General features: G+C 40.4%; 1 protein-coding gene across 1 annotated transcript; it reads left to right on the forward strand.

Annotated features, from left to right (window-relative positions):
• Positions 1-3,357: 3,357 nt before the first annotated feature.
• On the forward strand, positions 3,358-20,259 carry VCPIP1 (valosin containing protein interacting protein 1). The gene is made up of 3 exons (XM_027701470.1): positions 3,358-6,251; positions 11,471-11,557; positions 14,413-20,259. The coding sequence occupies exons 1-3, from the start codon at positions 3,557-3,559 to the stop codon at positions 15,282-15,284; spliced, it is 3,654 nt and encodes a 1,217-aa protein (XP_027557271.1). The 5' UTR covers positions 3,358-3,556; the 3' UTR covers positions 15,285-20,259.
• The last annotated feature ends 1,672 nt before the right edge of the window (positions 20,260-21,931 follow it).

The following is a 21,931-nucleotide window of genomic DNA, read 5'->3' on the forward strand; positions in this document are numbered from 1 at the left end:
TAACACCAGATTTTAGCTATCCTTTCTGTAGAGCATGCTGAGGTGTATCTGAAGGCTGAAAATAACTTTCACTTCTTGACAAAATAGAACATCCTCCAGTTTATTGCGATCTGGTCTTTGGCATGATGCACAAGCCTCTTGTTTCTGTTTAGCTGCAAACTTCTCATTGCTCTTCCAAAGAAACAAGTCCCTCTGAGAAATAATTGCTTTGACCTGGGAATGACCCATTTCCTGAGGGTGAATGACAAAGAAGAGAGGGAATAGCACTGGGTGAAGATCAAACTGAACTTTTTACATCTTGCATCATGAGCCTGAAATGAATGCCCAGTATTTTGACTGGCAGTGCTTGGTTCTCATCAACAAAGTGGCACGGGTACAGATATATCCTGTTGCTGACAATTAATCGCTCTTCTGACCCATTATAAATAGATTTAACTTTGTAATGAGTGTGATCTTCAAGTATGTGGTGGATGTGAAAGTAATCCTACTTTCTTGACTGTGATGTTGTTGTTTGCCTGTGAAAATAGTGTGGTTCTTGCCGTGATCTCTGGTAGAACTCATTGCTACACTTCTGCAGGGTACCTACTAATAAGGCAGACACTGTATTTCCTGAATTTTCCTTTAAGGCTGCTTAAAGATTTAGTTACTTGCATAATCTGTATTCAGTGATATAACACAGAAGTTCCTTATCCTGTTTGCCAGATACAGTGTATAAAGCTTGTAAATAAAGATGCATTTAATTTGCATAAATTATTACCTTGCCAGAGAATTGTGATTTTTATCAAAGATTCTGTAATGAAGGTTTATTGTTGTGGAAATTGCTTGGGCAATCAATCATGATGATAAGTCTGCATATAGCTGGAAAACTTGCAAATGTCATTCATCGAAAACATCCATGTTAATTAGGGTCAAGTCACTATAAAAGATAGATTCTTGTATTGAACATAATTTATCAGTGAAATTAATGTAGGGAATAGGAAGGAGAAAGAGTTTTGACTTTACAGTCAGAGTGCTTTCATACAAACATCTGGCTAGAGAAGTAAACAAAATATCATAAGTTCCATTGGCTTTGACAGTAAAAGCGAATTATTTCACCAGGGTGCTCTGTATTATTTACTAAAAAGTACTATCAAACAACAACGGAAGTGTTTATTCCCACCTGCGAAGAAATGGATTGCTCCAGAGGCCATGATGTTACAGAAAAATTCTTTGACATTTCTTCAAAACACAGGCCGAGTCAGCACAGGATTGTCACCGGCCGATGCCCTGAATGGTGCCCATTCTCAGTAGCTGCCACAGTTTCACAGAGGACAGAGCCTTCCCTATTTGCATTTTTACTGCGTCCCCGCTACTTATGAAGGGAAAGCTACAGAATGAATGGGCACAGACTGCTGATTTATCCCCAAGTACAAGGCACATTGGCAGGATTATGGAGCTGGTGATGCTGCTACCTTACTGTCATACACATAAAAAAGAATTAGTAGCAGCCAAGAATGAACATCTGTCTCATAATTTTCACCTTGTCCTCTCCAAATCTGCCACATATTTTGAAAGATCAGATAAAAGATTATGCTGTGGAATGTATACATTTACACACACACACACACACACACACGCATATTTTCTACGCTTGACAAATTACTGAAACTGAAAGGGAATGAGCATGCACAGCTCAGCTGCTGTCACTGGAAGGTGGCAGTGCTCAGTCTGTCACAGGGCCAGGCCTGGAGCCATTTTTTTCCTTAAGCCTGTGATAAAGCACAGAAACAGAATTTTTCTCTATGTATTAATCATCTGAATCTTTTTAATTTAAATGTCATATGCATAAATTATTTGCTTAGGTTAATGAAAATGTAACATGCCCTTTGTCTTGGAAAATACAAGCACAATACATTCTCTATGATTTTTATTCTAATTTTTGATCATTTGGGTGACTCTAGAATAGGTAAAGCCTTGCGATATAAATGTCAGGCATTTGTTTGGTGGAACCAGGATGATGGAGGAGGGAGGAAGTTGTAATTTTTTTTGCCCTTGTATCTGTAGGGCTGGGTCACTCTGGTACTTGGCAATATCCCGTGAGATCCCACCTTGTCCTCCAAAAGTTCAGCTTCAGTTTTCCTTTATTAAAGGATAAATCTCTATCTGGAATGGCTTTCAGAGCCCCACTGTTTGCTGACAGCAGCCCTCCTTGAGCTCTCCGCATGAATACGCTGCCAGCCCGCTGTAATTAGGTTGGAAGTTGTGAACATTATCCCATTTCATTTCTGCAAAAGTATAATTTCAGACGGCCTCTGGAGATAACGTAAAAGCCAGCTCCGTTCCCTCATTATCTCCTTACGTAGCACCAGCTGGAGGGATCGCTCGTGTTAACAACGTGCTCTCGCGTCTCCTTGTGCCTTGTTTTGTCGCTATCAGCAGCCGGCAGCTGGGGAACACCTCCGCTCAGATATCTCACGTCCCGGAGAAGCAGCCCCGCGTAGGTTCTCGGGAATCGAAACCCCGACGGGGGTGTGTGAGCTCCAGGAAGCTCGTGGAGTTCAAAGGGCAAGCACAGCCTAGGCCTGGCTGCGGCGGCTGTGGGGCACAGGCTGGGGTCGGAGCTCGTGTGCCCACACCCGCAGGGGATCCTGCCTGGCAGGAGGTGCTGTTAGTGGGGCTGTTAGAAAACCTCCGTGCCCAGGAAGCCGTCGGGGTCATCCCCAGGCACTCAGAGCCCTCTGTGCAGCCCTGCTGAAGGGTAGGCTGGGGCCTCATGCCCTGACTCTTTGTTGCAGCGTCTTGCCGGTGGCAACCTGTTGGGACTGAGCCGCCTCTGCCCCCGGAAGCTGTCCAGGGGCACAGGTGACACGGGAGGGAGCCTCATCTCCGTGCTCATGCCGGGGGCGAGGGGACACAGGAGGGATGTACACGTGGGGTGTCACCTCAGATCTAACACCCGATGGGGACAGGATGTCCCCAGACCCAGAACCGCCCCTGGGGGCGGGGGGCGAGAGGACACAGGAGGGATGTTACACGTGGGGTGTCACCTCAGATCCAACACCCGGGGAAGACACAGGAGGGATGCACACGTGGGATGTCCCCTCAGACCCGCGCCCGCCCCCCTGCGTGCCCAGGAAGCGCAACAAGCGCCCCGCGCGCCCCTCCCGGCCCACCCACCTCCGACTACACTTCCCAGCATTCCTGCAAGGGCTTGCCCCTCCCGCCCCCCCTGCGCCGCACAGCCTCGCGGTCCCTGTAGTCCTCGCGCCGGCCCCCTCCCTTCTCCATGCCGGGCTGCCGCGGCGGACGGCACTACCGCTCCCGGCCACCCCCGCGGCGCCGCGCGTGCGCCTCCGGCGTGGAAGTGCGCGAGGCCGCGGCGCTGCGGGCACTGAGGCGGCCGAGGGGCGGTGAGAGTGGCGGCGCTTCCGCGTTGGGCGGGGGGCGGCGGGGGGCGCTCCGTGCTCGGGTGGCACCGGGCGGCTGAGGGGCGGCGGTCGTTGTCCGGCGCACAGGGGATGCGCTTGTGAGGGCGGCGGAGCAGCGGGTGCGGGTGAAGCCCGGGCGGAACGGAGCGATGTCCCAGCCCCAGCAGCCGCCGCCGCCGCCGCCGTCCCCTCAGCAGCAGCCGCAGCCGCCGCCTCCGGCCGCCTCCAAGAAGCGGGACCGGCGCATCTTCTCCGGCACCTGCCCCGACCCTAAATGCCAGGCGCGGCTGTTCTTCCCGGCGCACGGGCCGCAGGGCAGCGGCAGCATCGAGTGCACGGACTGCGGGCGGCGCCACGAGCAGCGGCAGCTGCTGGCCGTGGAGGAGGTGACGGACCCCGACCTGGTGCTGCACAACCTGCTGCGGAACGCGCTGCTGGGCGTCAGCGGCGCCGGCCCGCCCCGCAGGAACACCGAGCTCGTCAAAGTCATGGGCCTCTCCAACTACCACTGCAAGCTCCTGGCCCCTATCCTGGCCCGCTACGGGATGGACAAGCAGACTGGCAAAGCCAAGCTCCTCACGGAGATGAACCAGGGAGACATCTTTGACTGCTCCCTCCTGGGCGACCGCGCCTTTCTCATCGAGCCGGAGCACGTCGAAACCATCGGTTATGGGAAGGACCGCTCCGGCAGCCTCATTTACCTGCATGACACCCTGGAAGACATCAAGAAGGCCAACAACAGTCAAGAGTGCCTCATCCCTGTCCACGTGGATGGAGATGGCCACTGCCTTGTCCACGCAGTCTCACGGGCACTGGTTGGCAGGGAACTGTTCTGGCATGCTCTGCGAGAGAATCTAAAGAAGCATTTTGAGGAGAATCTGAGTCACTACAAGGCACTTTTCCATGACTTTATCGATGCGGCAGAGTGGGAGGACATTATCAATGAATGTGACCCTTTGTTTGTTCCTCCGGAAGGTGTGCCAATGGGCCTTAGGAATATTCACATCTTTGGTCTGGCCAACGTGCTTCATCGGCCTATTATCCTGTTAGACTCCTTGAGTGGAATGCGAAGCTCTGGAGATTATTCAGCGACGTTCCTCCCTGGTCTGATACCCCTGGAAAAATGCATGGGAAAAGATGGCATGTTGAACAAGCCAATCTGCATTGCGTGGAGTAGCTCAGGACGTAACCATTATATTCCTCTCGTTGGAATAAAAGGTGCTGCTTTACCTAAGCTGCCTAGAAAGCTACTTCCTAAAGCCTGGGGAGTTCCTCAAGACCTCATCAAAAAGTACATCATGTTAGAGGAGGACGGTGGTTGCATCATTGGAGGAGACAGAAGTTTGCAGGACAAGTACTTGATGAGGCTCGTTGCTGCAATGGAAGAGGTTTTCATGAGTAAACACGGTATCCACCCCAGTCTTGTAGCTGATGTGCATCAGTATTTCTACAGAAGGACTGGTGTAATAGGGGTCCAGCCTGAAGAGGTCACTGCAGCTGCCAAAAAAGCAGTGATGGACAACCGCCTTCACAGGTGCCTCATTTGCGGGGCCCTTTCGGAGCATCATGTTCCCCCAGAGTGGCTGGCTCCCGGGGGGAAGCTGTATAACCTGGCAAAAAGCACCCATGGCCAGCTAAGGCCCGACAAAAATTACAGTTTTCCCCTGAACAGTTTGGTGTGTTCTTACAACCCCTCGAAGGATGTGCTGGTACCAGACTATGGCCTGAGCAATTTGACTGTTTGTAACTGGTGTCATGGTAACTTAATGCGTCGCGTCAGAGAAGATGGGTCTGTTTCATATATTGATGGAGACAGAACTAATACTAGGTCTACAGGTGGCAAATGTGGCTGTGGATTCAAGCACTACTGGGAAGGTAAAGAATATGACAATCTGCCTGAAGCTTTTCCTATTACTCTAGAGTGGGGTGGAAGAGTAGTGAGAGAGACGGTCTACTGGTTCCAGTACGAAAGTGACACATCTTTGAACAGTAATGTGTATGATGTCGCCATGAAACTTGTTACCAAGCACTTCCCCGGTGAATTTGGTAGTGAGATTCTTGTTCAGAAAGTTGTCAACACAATATTGCATCAAACTGCCAAAAAGAACCCTGATGACTATACCCCTGTAAATATCGATGGTGCTCATGCCCAAAGAGCTGATGATGTACAGCAAGGACAAGAGTTAGAGTCGCAACTTCCAACCAAAATTATTTTGACTGGACAGAAGACAAAAACTTTGCACAAGGAGGAGTTGAATATGAGCAAAGCTGAAAGAACTATTCAGCAGAACATTGCGGACCAAGCTTCTGTAATGCAGAAACGGAAAAGTGAAAAATTGAAACAAGAGCATAAAGGGCAACCCAGGACTGCTTCTCCCGGGGCTGTTCGTGAGGGGCCATCATCTGCACCTGCTACACCAACAAAAACCCCCTATTCTCCAACATCCACAAAAGAAAAGAAAATTCGAATAACCACCAATGATGGGAGGCAGTCGATGCTTACCCTGAAGTGCACCACCACTTTCTTGGAACTGCAGGAAGGCATAGCGAGAGAATTTAATATTCCTCCCTATTTGCAATGTATTCGCTATGGCTTTCCTCCGAAAGAGCTTCTGCCTCCCAAAGAAGGCATGGAAAATGAACCGGTTCCTTTGCAGCATGGTGACAGGATTGCCATAGAAATCCTGAAGGGTAAGGAGGAAGGCAGGCAGGCTGCCTCAGCGCACTCAGCCCATGCTGTGAAGCATGAAGACATTGCTTTGACCAGTAAAATCTCATCAAAGGATCTGCAAGAGCAAGTGGATAAGGAGATGTATTCGCTCTGTCTTCTGGCAACACTCATGGGTAAGGCTGACTTCATGTTGTACTTTGAAATGGTGTTTTTAAGTAGAAGATAACATTTTTTCAAACTATAGTTACATACGTACATTTTTTTTTCTATTCTGTAATGATGGAGAAGATTAGTTCCTTTATTAGAAGTGCATTTAACATGCTGTCAGTGACTTTTAAAAATGCATATATGAGGTATATGAGATAGTTCTTTCTTTTCTATAAAGTCCTCTTTTAAAAATTGCTCGTTAGAAGTGGTTGCATTGCCTCTGCTGTCCTGGGTCTCCACTGGTTTTTCCTGTCTCTCATTAGGCACACATCTGAAGTGTATGTGTGAGAGCTACATGCTCTCTTTTTTCCTACATCTCCTTCAGGTTTCAGGAAATAAATTCTTAGCAGAGGTGAGAAGGGGATGCTGAGTGTCTGCTCATTGGAAGTTTGAGGACCAAATTTTCACCTTAGTAGTAGGATGAAATCCTGGCATTTCTCTCCATAGGAGTTGTGTTGGTTTAAGCAAATCAACATGACATTGTCTCCTTAGCTAATCTGCTAATTTTAAATGAAGATTTGGTCTTTTTAAAGAACGAGGAAACTATGTTTCAGTTTCTCCTCTGCTTACATTCTGAAATAAATCTAAATGTGGATCTGAATCCCAATGGTGGACATAGGGTTCAAAAGGTATACTTATAAATTATCAGTCATGTAAATCTTCTAATAATTCAACATGAAAGGACTTTTCTCAGGTGCCTGTAGTTTTTATTTTCCTTTTTGAACTCAAGAGACCTGGACCTTCGTTTGTGTACTTTCTTCATCAGGTTTCACAGTTCTTGCTGCTTCCTGGCAGGAAGTAGAACAGCAATTATCATACATTCAGCTCTATGAACCATGTTTACAGGTTGCATTCTTTTTGTGGGAGCCTTCTCTCTTGCTGGAGGGATTTGGTGTGGCTAAAGCATGTGATTGTTTCAGAAACGAAACAATTACGTAATCACCGAGTGATATGTCAGAAGTTCATCAAGCAGAACTTTGATTCTTTTCCAACTGTGATCATGTACTCCTGTGTCTCTTGTAAGATAAGGTGCTGAATCACTACTCACCTCATCACACTGATATTTACACCCCAGTTCCAAAGTGCAGGAAAAGGTTAGGTTTAAAAGTTGTCTTAATTTTGAGATTAAACCTAAAAGAGTGCTTTCCTGTCTGAAGGAAATACTGCTGAAAGTATAGTTATTTGCTTTTGCCTAAAAAAACTTCAACGTGCTTTAAAAGTATCTTGATTACTTCAGCATTAAGGTGTGTCATTATTTTGCAGATACTTATCCGTAGACTGTGAGCTGATCTTGTATGCAAGAAACAATTTTTGTCTTTGCCTCTCACTGCTGTTAGATTCTGCTTTCAGAGCACAGGTTAGAATAGAATTTACCTCACCCTTCTCTGACTGCATCCATTTTGCATTACTAATAGAAGTAAAAGTGGCAGCAAGGGATAAACCAGTTATAAAACCTTATACAGCTACTGAATAAGATGCTATTATTATATCATCACTTTTCTCCTTGGGTCTTCATTCTCCTTTAAAAATATTTGTAGAAAAAAATCTAGTTACTTGACTGTTTACAGTTGTGATTTTTCAATGGGTTAAGAAACTCTGAGAAACTTCTTAAGTCCTTGCACTTTTTAAAAAGTTTTGGGGTGGCAGTTCCTCAGGATGGTATATTCAGCCTTTCTGGGACAAGAAGCCTTAGTGTTTCCCAATGACATTTCTGTACTGCTAAAAGTTGTGCTGCAAAGTTCTGAGAGTTAGCTTTGTAACTTTTTAACTTTTTATAACTTTGTTCTGCTAAAAGCATTCTTGTAATACAGTCATATCAGAATGTTTAGGGAGGAGATGATGTTGAAATAGCTTGCTGGGCCAGATACAATTTTCTTTTCTTTTCGCCAATTTAGTGAAAGTGTGTCTTCAAATATCCATAACTGTTCATTCTGGATGCTTAAAAGCTTTTCTTTCATACAGAGTCTCCTATAGGCTGAAATACTTCTTTTGTATTTCATTTACTAAGATTTTTCTTTTCTGGTCTCAGCTAGTTAACTTATTAGAATTTTAGATTGTGTTCTTTAATTTTTCTGTATATCATTTAAAAATAAGCCCCGGGAAATTAGATGCTGTGATTCTTGACTATTTATCATATTATGCATAATTTTTTCTAAAGCTTTCTCTTTTTTTAGCTCAAGAAACAGAACTCTATAGGGAAAAGACTAAAGGAATTGTAATTTTACATTAACATATTTAAAGTGTTATATTTTAAAACAGATTTAATTACGTCCATGCAGAGGCACTGTGGATACGTGTAAACCAAGTATGATGAATCTGTTTTAAGTGGTTTGTTTTTCATTGATGTATTCATCAGCACAGAAAAATCAAAATAGCCAGGTTTAAATTAAATTTATTAATTGATACCAGGATTTTCTTGGAATTAAACAGCTTGTTTTTAAAACTTGTGTTGATCAGCTGAGTTTTTTATTTGTTTTGCACTTCTGTGTGTTCTCTCTGCTGAATGAAGTGACAGTCTTGGGCTTGCAGCAGGTGCAGACTAACCTACACCAGCGGTAGAGGCATATTTGTGGGTAGGATAGTTTTGTTTTGTTGTCATGCCTTAATGTTCTGGAGTTGGAGTCTGGTCTGAGGAAGTGTGTACTGGAGTAGGAACAGTGCAGAGAACATAATCTCTGTGACAAATGTAGTGTCTTGAGGGAGTTTTTAATCTAACTAAATGATCATCCAAATTAACTTGTGACCTATAAACATCTCACTGCCATGGCAAATAAAACCAAAACAAATGGTAAAACCCAACTAACAACAAAACTGTGCAAACCTCAGATGTAGTTTAGTTGAGTCACACATACTAGTTCCTCTGATCTGGGGAAGTCCAGTTGCAGTTGTGGGTTTTTTTTGGTCTTCCAATGGGAGATCTCTGTCAAAACAGCCTGGTTAGTTTGTATTTCTTTCAGTGGCTGATGCTTTTGTTTTGTGAGCCTTGCTCTCCATGCTTTCCTGCATGTAGTCCTTGTTAGTGTTGCATAAAAGGCTAACTAAACAGTGGTATTTCCCTTGTGCAAAGCTTTAAAAATCATGCCCGCAGCAAATAGGGAATCTTTGCTTGGAAAATGTCACTAATGTCTAAAACTGGGCTTCTTCTTTGTGGAAGGAAAGGGAGCCCTTAAAATAATAGTGGGTTGCTCAATGCAGCAGTAAAGGAGTCCTTCCTTAGTATGGAGTCAGCTACTGTTTGGCTGCTGTCTGTGGCCTCTTTTTAGGCTTGGGTGGACTGACAGCTGTATTCTGTTACTTATCAATGTAGTGGTTATTTTGATTCCTGTGGGCAGTGTTTAAACCATCAGGAAGACTCAGAAGAGCCGCAGCAGTGATGCTTTGGAGCTATTGTGTATAGGGATATGCATTTCAAATTGTAAATGAGAATAAAGATGCAGGTAGCAGTGACATGACCTCTTTCTTCAGTAGACCATGGAAAATAAGAAAGAAGAGTAGTTGGTTTACTACCTGGATGTTCTTGCTAGGAAGTGAAGGCCAAATTTGTGAGCTTGATGTGCAAATGAATGCAGTGAGCCCAAGCATATGTGGTTTGAGGGAATGCATTCAAAATTAATCAGATTGTGTAGGCCTCCTCTCTTTAAAAATGTCTAAAGACAGAACATGATGAATGTTCACTGTACCTGTGTAAGAGAATGGGGACCTGAATAATGCCTGAAGAGGAGAGGTGAGTGACAGAATTGTGGTGAGGGAACAGACGAGCAGGACGTGCCTCCCATGCCTGTCAGGGAGTGGAAACAAAAGCTGGAGAGTGGCTTGAAGGGTTTCAAAGCGTGGTGTAGCATATAATGCCACTGTCACATGGGTGAAATATTTTCTCACCTGAGGCAGGTGGGACAGGAAAATAGCCACAGTTACTGTGTGGGATATGCAGTAAAGAAATAAAAGGAACAATTCAGATGTGCCATATATTCAGTATGTGGAAGCTATTAAAAATAGCTTTTTACTTTTATTTTGCTTATAACAGTAAGCAAAGAAATATTGCTGGCTAATATTTTGCAGCCTGACACATTCCAGCTATTTCTATTGTAAGCAGTTAGTACATCCAGTTAACTTTAGTTGAAGATTTACATTCTCCAATCTTAATAGAAATTTGAGACGTGGTTATTGAGATTTCATTGCCTAAAGAAGGGGGCAAGTTCTATTTAAGATACCTCAGTATGTTCCCTAAATGTTTGATGTAAAGTGGGAAAAGCAATTTTTTTCTGAAAATGTATATGCACAGTAGTTGCTTCTGCATCAGGAGAATGGAATTTATCAGTACTTTCCATTTGCACTACTTTGACAGCTGCATCACATATCACTTCTCTGAAGCAGGTAAGTGGTTAGCAAAATAAGGAAATGGGTATAGGCAAAAATGCAGATCTGAACTGATTGAGCAGGTTCTATTAGGTCACTGATACTCTTGTCACTGTAACCCAGTTTTTCTGTTCCTTGTATTCCTCTCCTTATTTAGTCTAGGTTGGTCTTTTTTCCTTTTTTCTCTCAGCATCATTTAAAGTTATGGCATTTGAATGCCATTTTTTTATGCCATTTGAAAAATGCCAGTTACACAGGGCTGCTGGGGCCTCGTCATTGATATTCCGTTTCTAACTCTTAAGAAAAGCAAGGTACAGACACAGCTTCTATGCAGCTCCTATGTGGGTGCTTGTGTCTCAGCTGCAGTATAAAGTCTGCTCTGTGGCAGCTGTGAAATTGAGCTCTGATTTTTGAGAAGGTGTAGAGATATAGAATTAAGGTTTTAATGGGCAAGGGTATGTGCTTGAATTTTGAAGTATGTTAGTAATTTCCTAGTTTAATATAGAAAGGATGGGTAGGAAGGGAATGGAGACTGGTGTTTAGGGTCTGGCAAAAGAACCTGGAGCTGCAAATTTGGATCAAATCAAATTTAGGAACCTTGGTACTAGAACATGTAGGATATTTGACTGCAGACAGTGGTATGTTTTTCTGAAAGTTTCTCGAGGTCTTGAGCTCCTGTTCTGTGAATTTGCAGTAAAAATTCAAATTCTTAATTGCATAGAAGAGAGTAAGGACTCAGCTTTTGATTCAAGGAGTTACATTTTCAGCCATTGTCTATAATATTAAAATACGACTGTTTAATTCTAATGGTTGTGTTTGATTTTTACAGGAGAAGATGTTTGGTCTTACGCAAAGGGGCTTCCCCAGTTGTTTCAGCAGGGTGGAGTATTCTACAGCATAATGAAGAAAACAACAGGTATTTCTGGGGTTTTTGTTTATCCCTTCCTTCCTCTCTTTCCAAATCCTGCAAACTGTAAATTGGTATTGAGTCACTTGTAAGCATAAATGTATTTTTATTTTATTTTATTGCTCTGGTACCTTTTCATTCTTATAATATTGTGGAACTTCTTATGCTCCCTCAGAGAGCCTAAGACTAGGCAATCTGCTTAAGCCTACTTCTTTGAACTTAAACCTCTTATTTTCTGAATTTTTTGCTTCCTGAGTTGTACAAACAATTTATTTTTTTTTGTGACAAAATGACCAAAATAAGTTAATAGGTTTTTTAAAAAAATTCTTTTCCCCTGTAAAGATCAAACAGAGAGAAAAACATAGGACCTGTTACTGTTATACTTTAAAACAGTTACTAGAAGGAGTTTATCTTTCTAGTGTGCTTCTTGTTAGATATTTTGCTGCAAGTTTTAAATTTAAATGGTTGATTAAATTTGTCTTTTGTATCCTAAGGTGATTGTTCAAAAGCAAAGCTATCCATCCCCTTCTTCCATTGATGAATATCACATCTTGGGCTCTATGTAGAATAACCAAGCAAGTAGTTAGAGTATATTTGATTTTTAGGCTTACAAATACTACCTACAAAGAATAGTATATGTTTCTTTAGAGAAGAAAGTACCATCAATTATTTTCTCTCCTTTAATGTTTATTTTCTTGTTGAAATTTTTACATTCATAGTTTAGCTCTTGTGGTTTCATCTATTGTAATGATTCCTTTACTTATTTCTTACTGTCCAATTTGTTCTTTGACAGTTTTTTCAACCTTAACTTTATCTTACTTATTTCTGGAAACAGGCATTTTACCATGTAATTTCTGTTCTCTTTGCAGTAATTAAAATGCATGGTATATTCAATGCCCACCACCTCGCACTCAATTATTAGCCCAGATAATAGAATTAGTGTGCAAATGTCTTATAGCAGATCTGTTTCCTTTTAGTATTATTTCTTTTACTGTGCTTGTAAAGACTGCTGTAATGTTTGTGGCAAGTGAATTATAGCTTATACATTGCCTGCTGGAAAGGGCATTTTTGACCAATTGATAACTAGCCAGAGTTGAGAACTTGAAATGAATCCATGGGATTTATAACCCAGCTGGTCATTAACTTACAGAAAATGTCTGATTTACAAGTAATTTTTGCCAACTGACAAGGTAAGCAATGGGGTTGTGGGAGATGACAGTCTGTATGTGACCATTTCTACGTATGCAGGTGTTTTACACTACCTTGGTAGGTAGAATTTCTATTTCAACATTAACACACTACTACAACAATTCCAGTGTGCAACGATCTGACCAATCTTTCCACTTAAAGAAGCCCCTTACCTATTTTTAATATTTTAGCTAATGTAATAATATGGCTATTGTCCTGGACCTTTGGAACAAAGCTTTTTATCAAGTGTAGGTACTGTTAATCAGTTGAAGTTTGATTTAATAGATATTGTTTAAGATCTTACTTTGAAATTTCAGAATTGCAGTTTCAGAGGCAGTTTTGGTCTATCACAGGAATTGTTACAGCTCCCTCTTTGCAAATGAGCTGGTAAATTATGTACTTAAAATATGTTCTTCAGGCTGAGTTAGACAGGTAGGTGTTTGAGGGTAAATTTTGTTCTGTGTTTTGGCTGTTTTGTTATTGGCTTCCATGAATATATAAAAAAGGAGCTACATGTCTGAAGCTCTTGAAATAAAATCCTATTTGTAGATCTCTGCAACTGCGCAAGTGCAAATCAGAAGCTGTGGTGGATGAGTGAGACTGGTCAGTTAGTTCATCAGTATGAAAACAGTTCAATAACATTTCAAATTATTGAATGACCTTTTTCATTGATGCCCATAATACTCATTTTGAGTGCATTGTATTTGATAACACAGAAATAGAATTTAGTTGATGTGTTTCTTCCCTTCTGAATAATTTCTGGTGGTTTTCTTCAAGAATTTTAAGAATGTGAGGAAAAATCCCAATAATTTACCTACTCCTGGCACCTTTTAAACAGTGTTGTTTTCATTGTAGCTCTCCTTGCATAGCTGATGGAACTCAAGTGAAGAGAGTGGTTGCAGCCAAGTTTTCATCTGCAGATAGCTTTTAACTCACAGGAAGCCGTCATCACTGAAGTGATACCTTATTCCTTTACTGCAGCCTGTATGGGACGGAGTTGAAAGAGTTATTTTGTGTTCTATGATGATAAACTGTTAAAAATGAATGTTGTCCATTTTTGACACATAGAATCTTCAAAACTTAAAATTATCTAGTGAACTTTCTGTTTTTACAGATTGGTCAAATTGTAAGTGGGACAATGAAACAAACAGCAGATCAAAAATATTATGCCTTATGTTTGTTCTGTAAAGGTTAATAGTTATAATCTCCAGGACTACTAAACATAGTCATCTTGAAACACTTTTGTTTATCTAGCAACACTTCCTCTCTGAGAAAAAGACTAAATACCAAATTTGAAATTCCTCAGGCTTAGCAATTGTTACACACCCTGAAATCCTACTACAGTTCTGACTAGTATGGAAGTGGTCTTAAATAGTACTTCTGCAGATAGTGTTTTGAAATGTGCTCCTTGGCAGTTTTCTGGTTTTGGTGTTTGTTTGGTTGATTTTGTCTTGTTTTGGGTGGGAATGTGGGATGGTGGTAGTGATGGGGTTTGGCTTGGTTTGTGTTACTGCAGGCATATTCTATTTCTTTAACTTCTGTTGTGTTAGGTAATAACTTTCAGTGTGGGTTTTTTACATACTTGGTTCAGTAAATGTAAATACGATAATTACTGTGTGTTCAGAGCATGCCTTAAAATATGTTAGCACTTTGAATAACTTTTTCTATCTTTATAGGTTTGGCTGATGGCAAGCACTGCACTTTTCCACATCTGCCTGGTAAAAACTTTGTGTACAATGCAGCAGAAGACAGATTAGAGCTGTGTGTGGATGCTGCTGGGCACTTTCCAATTGGTCCTGACGTTGAAGAGCTGGTTAAAGAGGCCTTAAGCCAAGTGCGAGCTGAAGCTACTTCAAGAAGCAGGGAAGCGAGTCCTTCGCACGGAATGCTGAAGCTGGGTAGTGGTGGAGTAGTGAAAAAGAAATCTGAACAACTACATAATGTAACTGCATTTCAAGGAAAGGGCCATTCCCTAGGAACTGCATCTAGTAGTCAACAACATGATCAAAGGGCCAGGGAAACACCACTTTTAAGAAAGCATAGCACAGAAACGGACTTCAGTCCTTCTGCTAAAATTGAGCCTTCTGTATTCACAGCTGCTTCTGGTAACAGTGAGCTTATCCGAATTGCTCCGGGAGTTGTGACAATGAGAGACAGCAGGCAGCTTGACCCCACTCTGATTGAGGCACAGAGAAAAAAGTTGCAGGAAATGGTCTCTTCTATTCAGGCTTCAATGGATAGACATTTGCGGGATCAGAATACAGAGCAGTCAGCATCAGTTGATGTATCTCAAAGAAAAGTAGAGGCAGTGAGTTCAACTGCTAAAACTGGGAGCTTTCAGGCTGGCTTACCCGAATCATTTCCTGCACCAGGTGGTACTGAACACTTGAATACTGAATCAACTGATGGTAACATGGTGAATTCTGTGGGAACAACATTCCCTGCGAGGTCTAAAGCACAAAAGGGAAATTCTGTTGAGGAGCTTGAGGAGATGGATAGTCAAGATGCAGGAATCACTAATGCAACTGAGCCAATGGATCACTCTTGATAGGTTAAAATCTAATAAGGGTAGAAGAAATTACTGTTCAAATGTAATGTTTATTGGCTGGGCCACACAAAGTGATTAGTTATTAAATCTTGTATGTATGTCAAAGATTATATCATCTTATTCAGTGCATGATAAGCGTGTGATTGGCAATAGCTTTCAATATTACCATACTGCTGCCCAGGCTGGCTCTGTTACCTGTAAATTAGTTATTAGGAAATGCACTGAGATGAATATCTGCTGTACATGTGGGTTCTTGAAAATTCTTTGTAATTTTTAATTCCTTAAAAGTCTTAAAATTTAAGCCCATGCAAGGTTCTTACCATGCTAGTTTGCTGGAAAGGCTAGAACAGGCAAAACTAGAAATTTGACAAAGTTAATTCTGTCCCAGGTACTTAATTACAGTCAAAAATACACTATAAACATGAATTATACATAAATTTCAAAAAGCAACTACTAAACTCCTGCTAAATTTGATAATGTAGCATATACAGTACTTTTAATTACATTGTGCTGGCACTTTCTCCAATTTAATAACTTTTACATTCATACAGCTGTTTACACCTCTCAGAAATCTTGGAATATGTGTAACTTTAGTAAACTCTAATTTCTCCATATTGTCAGTTTAAGAAAGTTAGTAAAAAGGCTACTTAGCATATGATGAAGATAAAGTGAATGTGGTGTGGTTATGCATGGCTGTCTGAGCCAACACAACCATTTTGGTGCTCTGCTAGTAAGTGATAGCATGTCTTTATTTCCTCCCAAATACCGAGGTAGTCAAGTGCTGTGCAACTTTTAAGACAATTACAGGAGAGAAGTTGGCAATTTCAATAAACAACAAACAGCAAATCCATTTCTTTTAAAAGACTTTGATTACTAGCATTGGTTAGAAATGGCAAAAATTAAATAATAGCTGTCCTCTTAAGAGCAAATTAAGAATTTATTGGAAGGAAATTACTCTAACATACATTATCCTAAAGTGTTTGGGGATAATTGAGCTTTTAGAAGCTCAGTGTTTACTCTGTGGGAACAAGGAATACGTGCTGTTTCAGCGTCCATAAAGACTACCCACCTCTCTCAGCCTCACTTCAGTTTGTGATGCAGATTTCCCTGCATCAGTGATAATATAACTGGTATCCACTTAAGTAGTGTGTTCATCAGACCTGTAGTGCTAGTTTTTAAGAAGCAGCCACTGTGCTTGCTCCCTAAGGATGGAATGTGTTTCTGATACTGCACTTTGCTTCCTATCTTCATAGTCATATTTAAATGCACTATTGTTGCTTCCTCTCATGGTAAAATAACATTGAATGGATGAAAGATGTTAAATACAGCTTCAAATGAATTAAGAGCATTTAAATACTGAAGTCTGTGTTCGTGCACATGTGGGTTTTTACCAGTTCACTAATGTGGTTTGTGTTGTATATGTTTGTATTCAGAAAAGTCTCCTCACTTTTTACATTTCTAGTCACTTAAACAGTTCTAAGCATTAGTATGATAAAATGTCCCATGAGGAAGGATTTATTTTTGTATGTAAAACTGAAATGAAGCAAGTCACTTAAATAATAGCCCCTCTCTTTTGTCAAGGTAAATTAAAATGCCTCTGTTGGTTAACTTTTTATGTAGATGGAACAAATACTTTATTATTTAGTACACTACTTAGAAGTAAAAATTAAGGAACACCTTTTCACAAATAAATGAAAAATGTTAAGATCTCAAATTGCTACCCAGTAAGTTAGCAATTTGGAAGCTTGGAATGTATTAAGTAGTTGGCTCACCAGAACTGACCTTGCTGATGCACTGATTAACTGGCAGGGCTTATTCAGTGAGAAACAGGATGCACATGCAGCAGCTGGAAGCCTGCCATGACTTCTGAAAACATTTAGTCTCCCATGAATCAGTCTAGCTGGCTGAGGGCTACATCTATATAGAAAATGTTGAGCAGAGGCTTGTGCTTTGTCACAGTGTGAGGCTTCAAAAAGTGTATCAGTGCATGTTCCTGGGAAGGAGTTTAAATCACGAGAGGTTGAGGGGGAGCAATGTCCTGGATCTCATGCAGTTTAAACCAAGTAACCATCACTTTGACAGTTCTAACCTTTTCTTTAGAAAAACAAGTCTTTCTTGGCTGAAAAAATTATGGGCAGTGTTTATGAGAGAATTTTAAGTCCGAAATAAATTGAAATATTTATTGTACATTGTCCTTAGTTCAGTGAAAAATGCTTACTTCTTTCATGCCATTTTGGTAAGACTGCAGAAGTTTGTGTGCCTTTTACTGTGTAAAGAGGAAGGCTTGGTTTAGTTTTGACACACTTCCCATTTCAGCAGTAATTTGGCATTTTCCTTCTTAACTAAATAGAAATAGAAACAGATAATAGCTCTGTTTGACTTGCCCTTAGTATTGTCTTAGGCCCATTGGAGTCGTCTAGTTCAGAACCCTCCAGTTCCTGAAAAAGATGGTCTCAAAGGAATGGTAAAATGGTGTCAGTCACAAGATCCGCTGGTCTGAGTTCCTCTGGTGTAAAGCAGGATTGTGCATGTTTCTTTGCAGTGTTCTTATTTCATGTGGCTTTCCCATGCGTTTAATATCAGTGGCTTTGAGAAAGATGGCTTTTGATACTCTGAAGTGAAGCTAAACTTCATCTACATGCCAGTGAAATGTGTGACTGTACAGGAGAAGTGAAATAAAGAACACCAAAGTGCAAGTTGGAACAGATGTTTCATTTGGTTGTTAGCAGTGGGTGCAAATGTAAGTTGAGACAAATCTGCGTACCTGTCTTAGGAGCACCTGTGTGCTTGTTAGATTTCCCTGTTAGTCAGGAAAATGGTGATAGGGTACAAGGGCAAGGAAGACGTTGGCTCATTCTGGACATGAAGATGTGTCAGTAGGACTTCTCAAATGTCAAGAAGGGTGCCCTTTTCTCAAAAAATAAAAGCAACCAACCCAAATTCCTGCTACTGAATTGCCTGTGGAAAGAGGCTATGGTTCTAAATTCTTTTTGAGTACCCACCTAGATTCCTTTCTTGTCTAAAGACCAACCACCTTCTACACTGTATCTTGTGTCAAAGAAGACACATTATTAGAAAATCCTAAACTTTACTATGGCTTAGTACGTATAACCTAAAGGAAAGATGGTTACTGAAAATCCAGGCCTCTTATGAAAATAAAAAGGGAAATGAACTCGATTGCCGATGAGCATATGGGAAACCTCAGGAGAACAGATCAGTTTTCCAGGAAAATGTAAGACTTTTACTACTTCAAATGGCTGGCTGCTTAGTAAGGTTGAATTTTTGATAGTGCAGTTTCTCTTTTTTTTTTTTTTTTTTCAAATGAAATCAAAGAAATATATTTGGGATGTCTTCCCTCTTGTAGTCACAAAACAGCAATGGGCACTGTTGGCTTTGTGAGTCCCATATAGTTTACTAGTCTTGCTGGCTACAAAGTGTGAGCTAGACATTGCCTCTGACAGAACACTCCAGCAGAGGCAGAGAGGCACAGTGCCACAGGGCTGTGTGCTGACAGCCCTGTGCAGCAGGCATACTTTCAAGACCAAAATACTTTATTTACAATCTTAGATAAGGTAGAGTCTGTTGTCACTGTCACAGGGTTAGCAGAGTTGCTTGCTACTTTTTCAATGCGCTGAAAATGCCAGGTAATAAAATTCACAGTATGCTTACAATTGGGAGAGCGATGCTTGGTCTGAATTGTATGGAAAATGAATGATTTAAGAAGATGCCACTGTTATCTCTACATTTGTTTGGCTCCCATTTTCAAAAATCAGAATCTACATGCTTTTGTAAAATGATAATATGAATGCAAATACGACATTGATCCTTTTGTTAACCACAACAGTGAGTGGTTTCTTTGTTTTGCTTGTGGATATCAGTTTAGCTTCATGAAGAAGTCGCTTAAGATCTTTAGAATGCAGGATTCCCTCTGAGCCCTTATGCCTGTGGTTGAGCAATAAAAGGTTGAAACAAGAGTGGTATTTTCAGAAATATTTTATGTTCAATGAGGATTATTGCCAAGAAATGAAAGAGTGCACTTTTAGGAGGGAATGCTATTTAAAATGTATAAATAGGAATTAAAATAGTGTATATATTTAGAAAAAAATCTTTTTAAAAAGTGCTTTACATGTTGAATTAAAAATAAATTAGCATAGAAGCTATACCATCTTCACAGTACTGGCTGTTATCCAGCAAGGTTTGGTTTGTTTTATTTGTGATTGCTGTACTAATTATATTTGATTTTTTTTATCTGTAATGTAACAATAGTGTATTATAACAGTATATAGTGTACTATACTACACTTCACTGTACAGTATTTCGAATTTTCTTTGATTGCAATATTAAAACTATAAGTTAAAACATCTGTTTTGGTTTTATCAGGTGCAACTTTTATCTAGTCTTTCACACATTAGCTTGTTTAATTAACACTGATTTGGCTACAAAATGAGTGAGTTGAAAATATGTTCCAAGTTCTGCATATAAATTGCGTTATACTTGCATACATGAATACTCATACAGAAGTTGAAAAGCTGGTACAACTCTTAGAAAAGTAAAATCTGATGTCATCCATTTTCCTTTAGTTATGCTTCTGTTTAAAAGAAACTTCTTGGAAAGAAAGCTCTTTAAGGAACAGTGTTTCTTTGACCTTGTACCTGTTCTGAATATTTCATTAAACAAATAGGACCTCTGAATTTGGGAGATTTCTCAACAATATATGTTTCCTATATTTGCAAACAAAATGCAAGATCTAATTTTTTTTCCCAAAGTTATCACCAAGAGGATGTAGAAAAATGCTGATCAAGTCATATATGACATTTAAGATACCTTGCAATCTGTGATTTGAAATGTTGGTCAAAATGTATTCAAAGCAAAATTTTACTGCATGCATGTAATACTCAAGTATGAATGGTATAATTTGGAAGAACTAGGCTTTTGAAAATTTAGCAATACTCAAAGATGAACATATTGACAACTACTTAAATTATTTCTGTGCTTTTCCCACCAGCTACATGTGGTACTTTGTTTCAAAAAGCGGCTTTAATCAAAACTTTTGAGCCTAAAAAGAAGCCATAAAACCCATCTGCAAACCCCTGTGTTACTTCTTCCTGTATTTACTGAAAGGCCTTAATTCCAAGTGTGCTAGCATTAAAGCATTCTTTAAAATGATGAGTGTAAATACACAGACTTAATTTTGATTGCATGTTGTATCATGAAGAATTGAAAATTATCCTTTGGAAGATTTGTATTTCAAAAACTTTAATGCTTAATGCTAAGCTAGAAATTTGCTCATCTTTATTAATGCAGTGATTATAATGTGAGCCAAAACCAGCACTGAACGTATGAAGCAACAAAGTTAAGTGTGTTTTCAAAGTGTTTTCATTTTACTTCTGCTATTAATTGTATAGCCTTAATATCTGTCTAAATTTTTATTTTAGATTAGAGTTGTTGGTTGTTGTTTCTTTGTTGTTTTTTTCTCTTTTTTTTTTCATATATATGTCCATAGTAAATCTGTTGTAGCATCCCTGCAGAACCCCAGCTTCCTTTCAGAAAAAGGCTCCTCAAAATACAATCTTATTCCTAGGATCAGGGTGAGAGTGAACCTTGGCTATTCATCAGCACGTGTTGTGAGTTGTAGAAGGTATTTTTGGTATTGCAAAGAGTCAATTCAAACACCTATATTGACTGCAAAAGTGAAGCAAAATTATGTCGCTTTGCTTGATGTGGAGGCTTTGATATATGTTGGCTTCTGCTGATTTGTGATGTTTTGAGAGTATTATTCAAAAATTGATAAAAGAAGTAGGTGTTTGGATCCATAGTAGGCTTGATGGCCAAGCTGACATTACAGAAACCCAGTTGCCCCAGCTGGTTTGAAATGGGTTATTTGGATTTGAATTACTTAAATTGATGTACACTGGGTGATTCTGAACATTTATTAATACCATCAAAGACGTTAGGCTTCAGTGTAAGCGTGACCTCTGTTGCAGTAACTTACAGGCACTTTAAGAGGCTTCAGAAAGGACTATTATTCTCTATTAAGAAAAAGCATTGATTATGAGATAGCTGCACAGACTTGTATTTGGATTTTATCCACCTCTATTTTTAAAAGACTACCTAATTTTGTTTTCTGCTGGAAATAATACTTCTAGTGGCTTGTCTTGCTGGTAGCAAATCTAATTTCACTTTTAAAGTGATCCTGTAGATCTGGACTGGGTCTGTGCTGTTTGGAAGCTGGTGTTCAATAAGTGAAGAATTAAAAGAAAGATGGCAGATGGAAGGAAGTTACCAGAAATTAGAAGAAGGTTTAGAAGATGCTGTGGTTCTAATTACCCAACAATTTGTGGAGCCTGGCTGGGTGAAATGCACAGTCATTTCTTAGAAACCTTTAAGGCATGGTTCAAGCAACTTCTATCACAATAAGAAAGCTTGATTTTACAGGCTATTTTGTCAATAAGATTTTCTTTAAAATGAAACTTCTTTCAGATTGTCACCTTTTTGTGTAAAGATAGAGCGATACTTGCCAGATGCTACCTCCTAATCCTAAATTCTCCTTTCCCACATGCATTTGTGCAGTCTCTGCAAATCCTCAAGAGGTCTCTTCTGATGTTGGGTTGGCTTTCCTGTTTGCTTTTCATCTGTCACTTGGACTT

This window comes from Neopelma chrysocephalum, unplaced genomic scaffold, assembly GCF_003984885.1.
Source record: "Neopelma chrysocephalum unplaced genomic scaffold, ASM398488v2 Primary Assembly neopelma1_22, whole genome shotgun sequence".
Classification (NCBI taxonomy): Eukaryota; Metazoa; Chordata; class Aves; order Passeriformes; family Pipridae; genus Neopelma; species Neopelma chrysocephalum.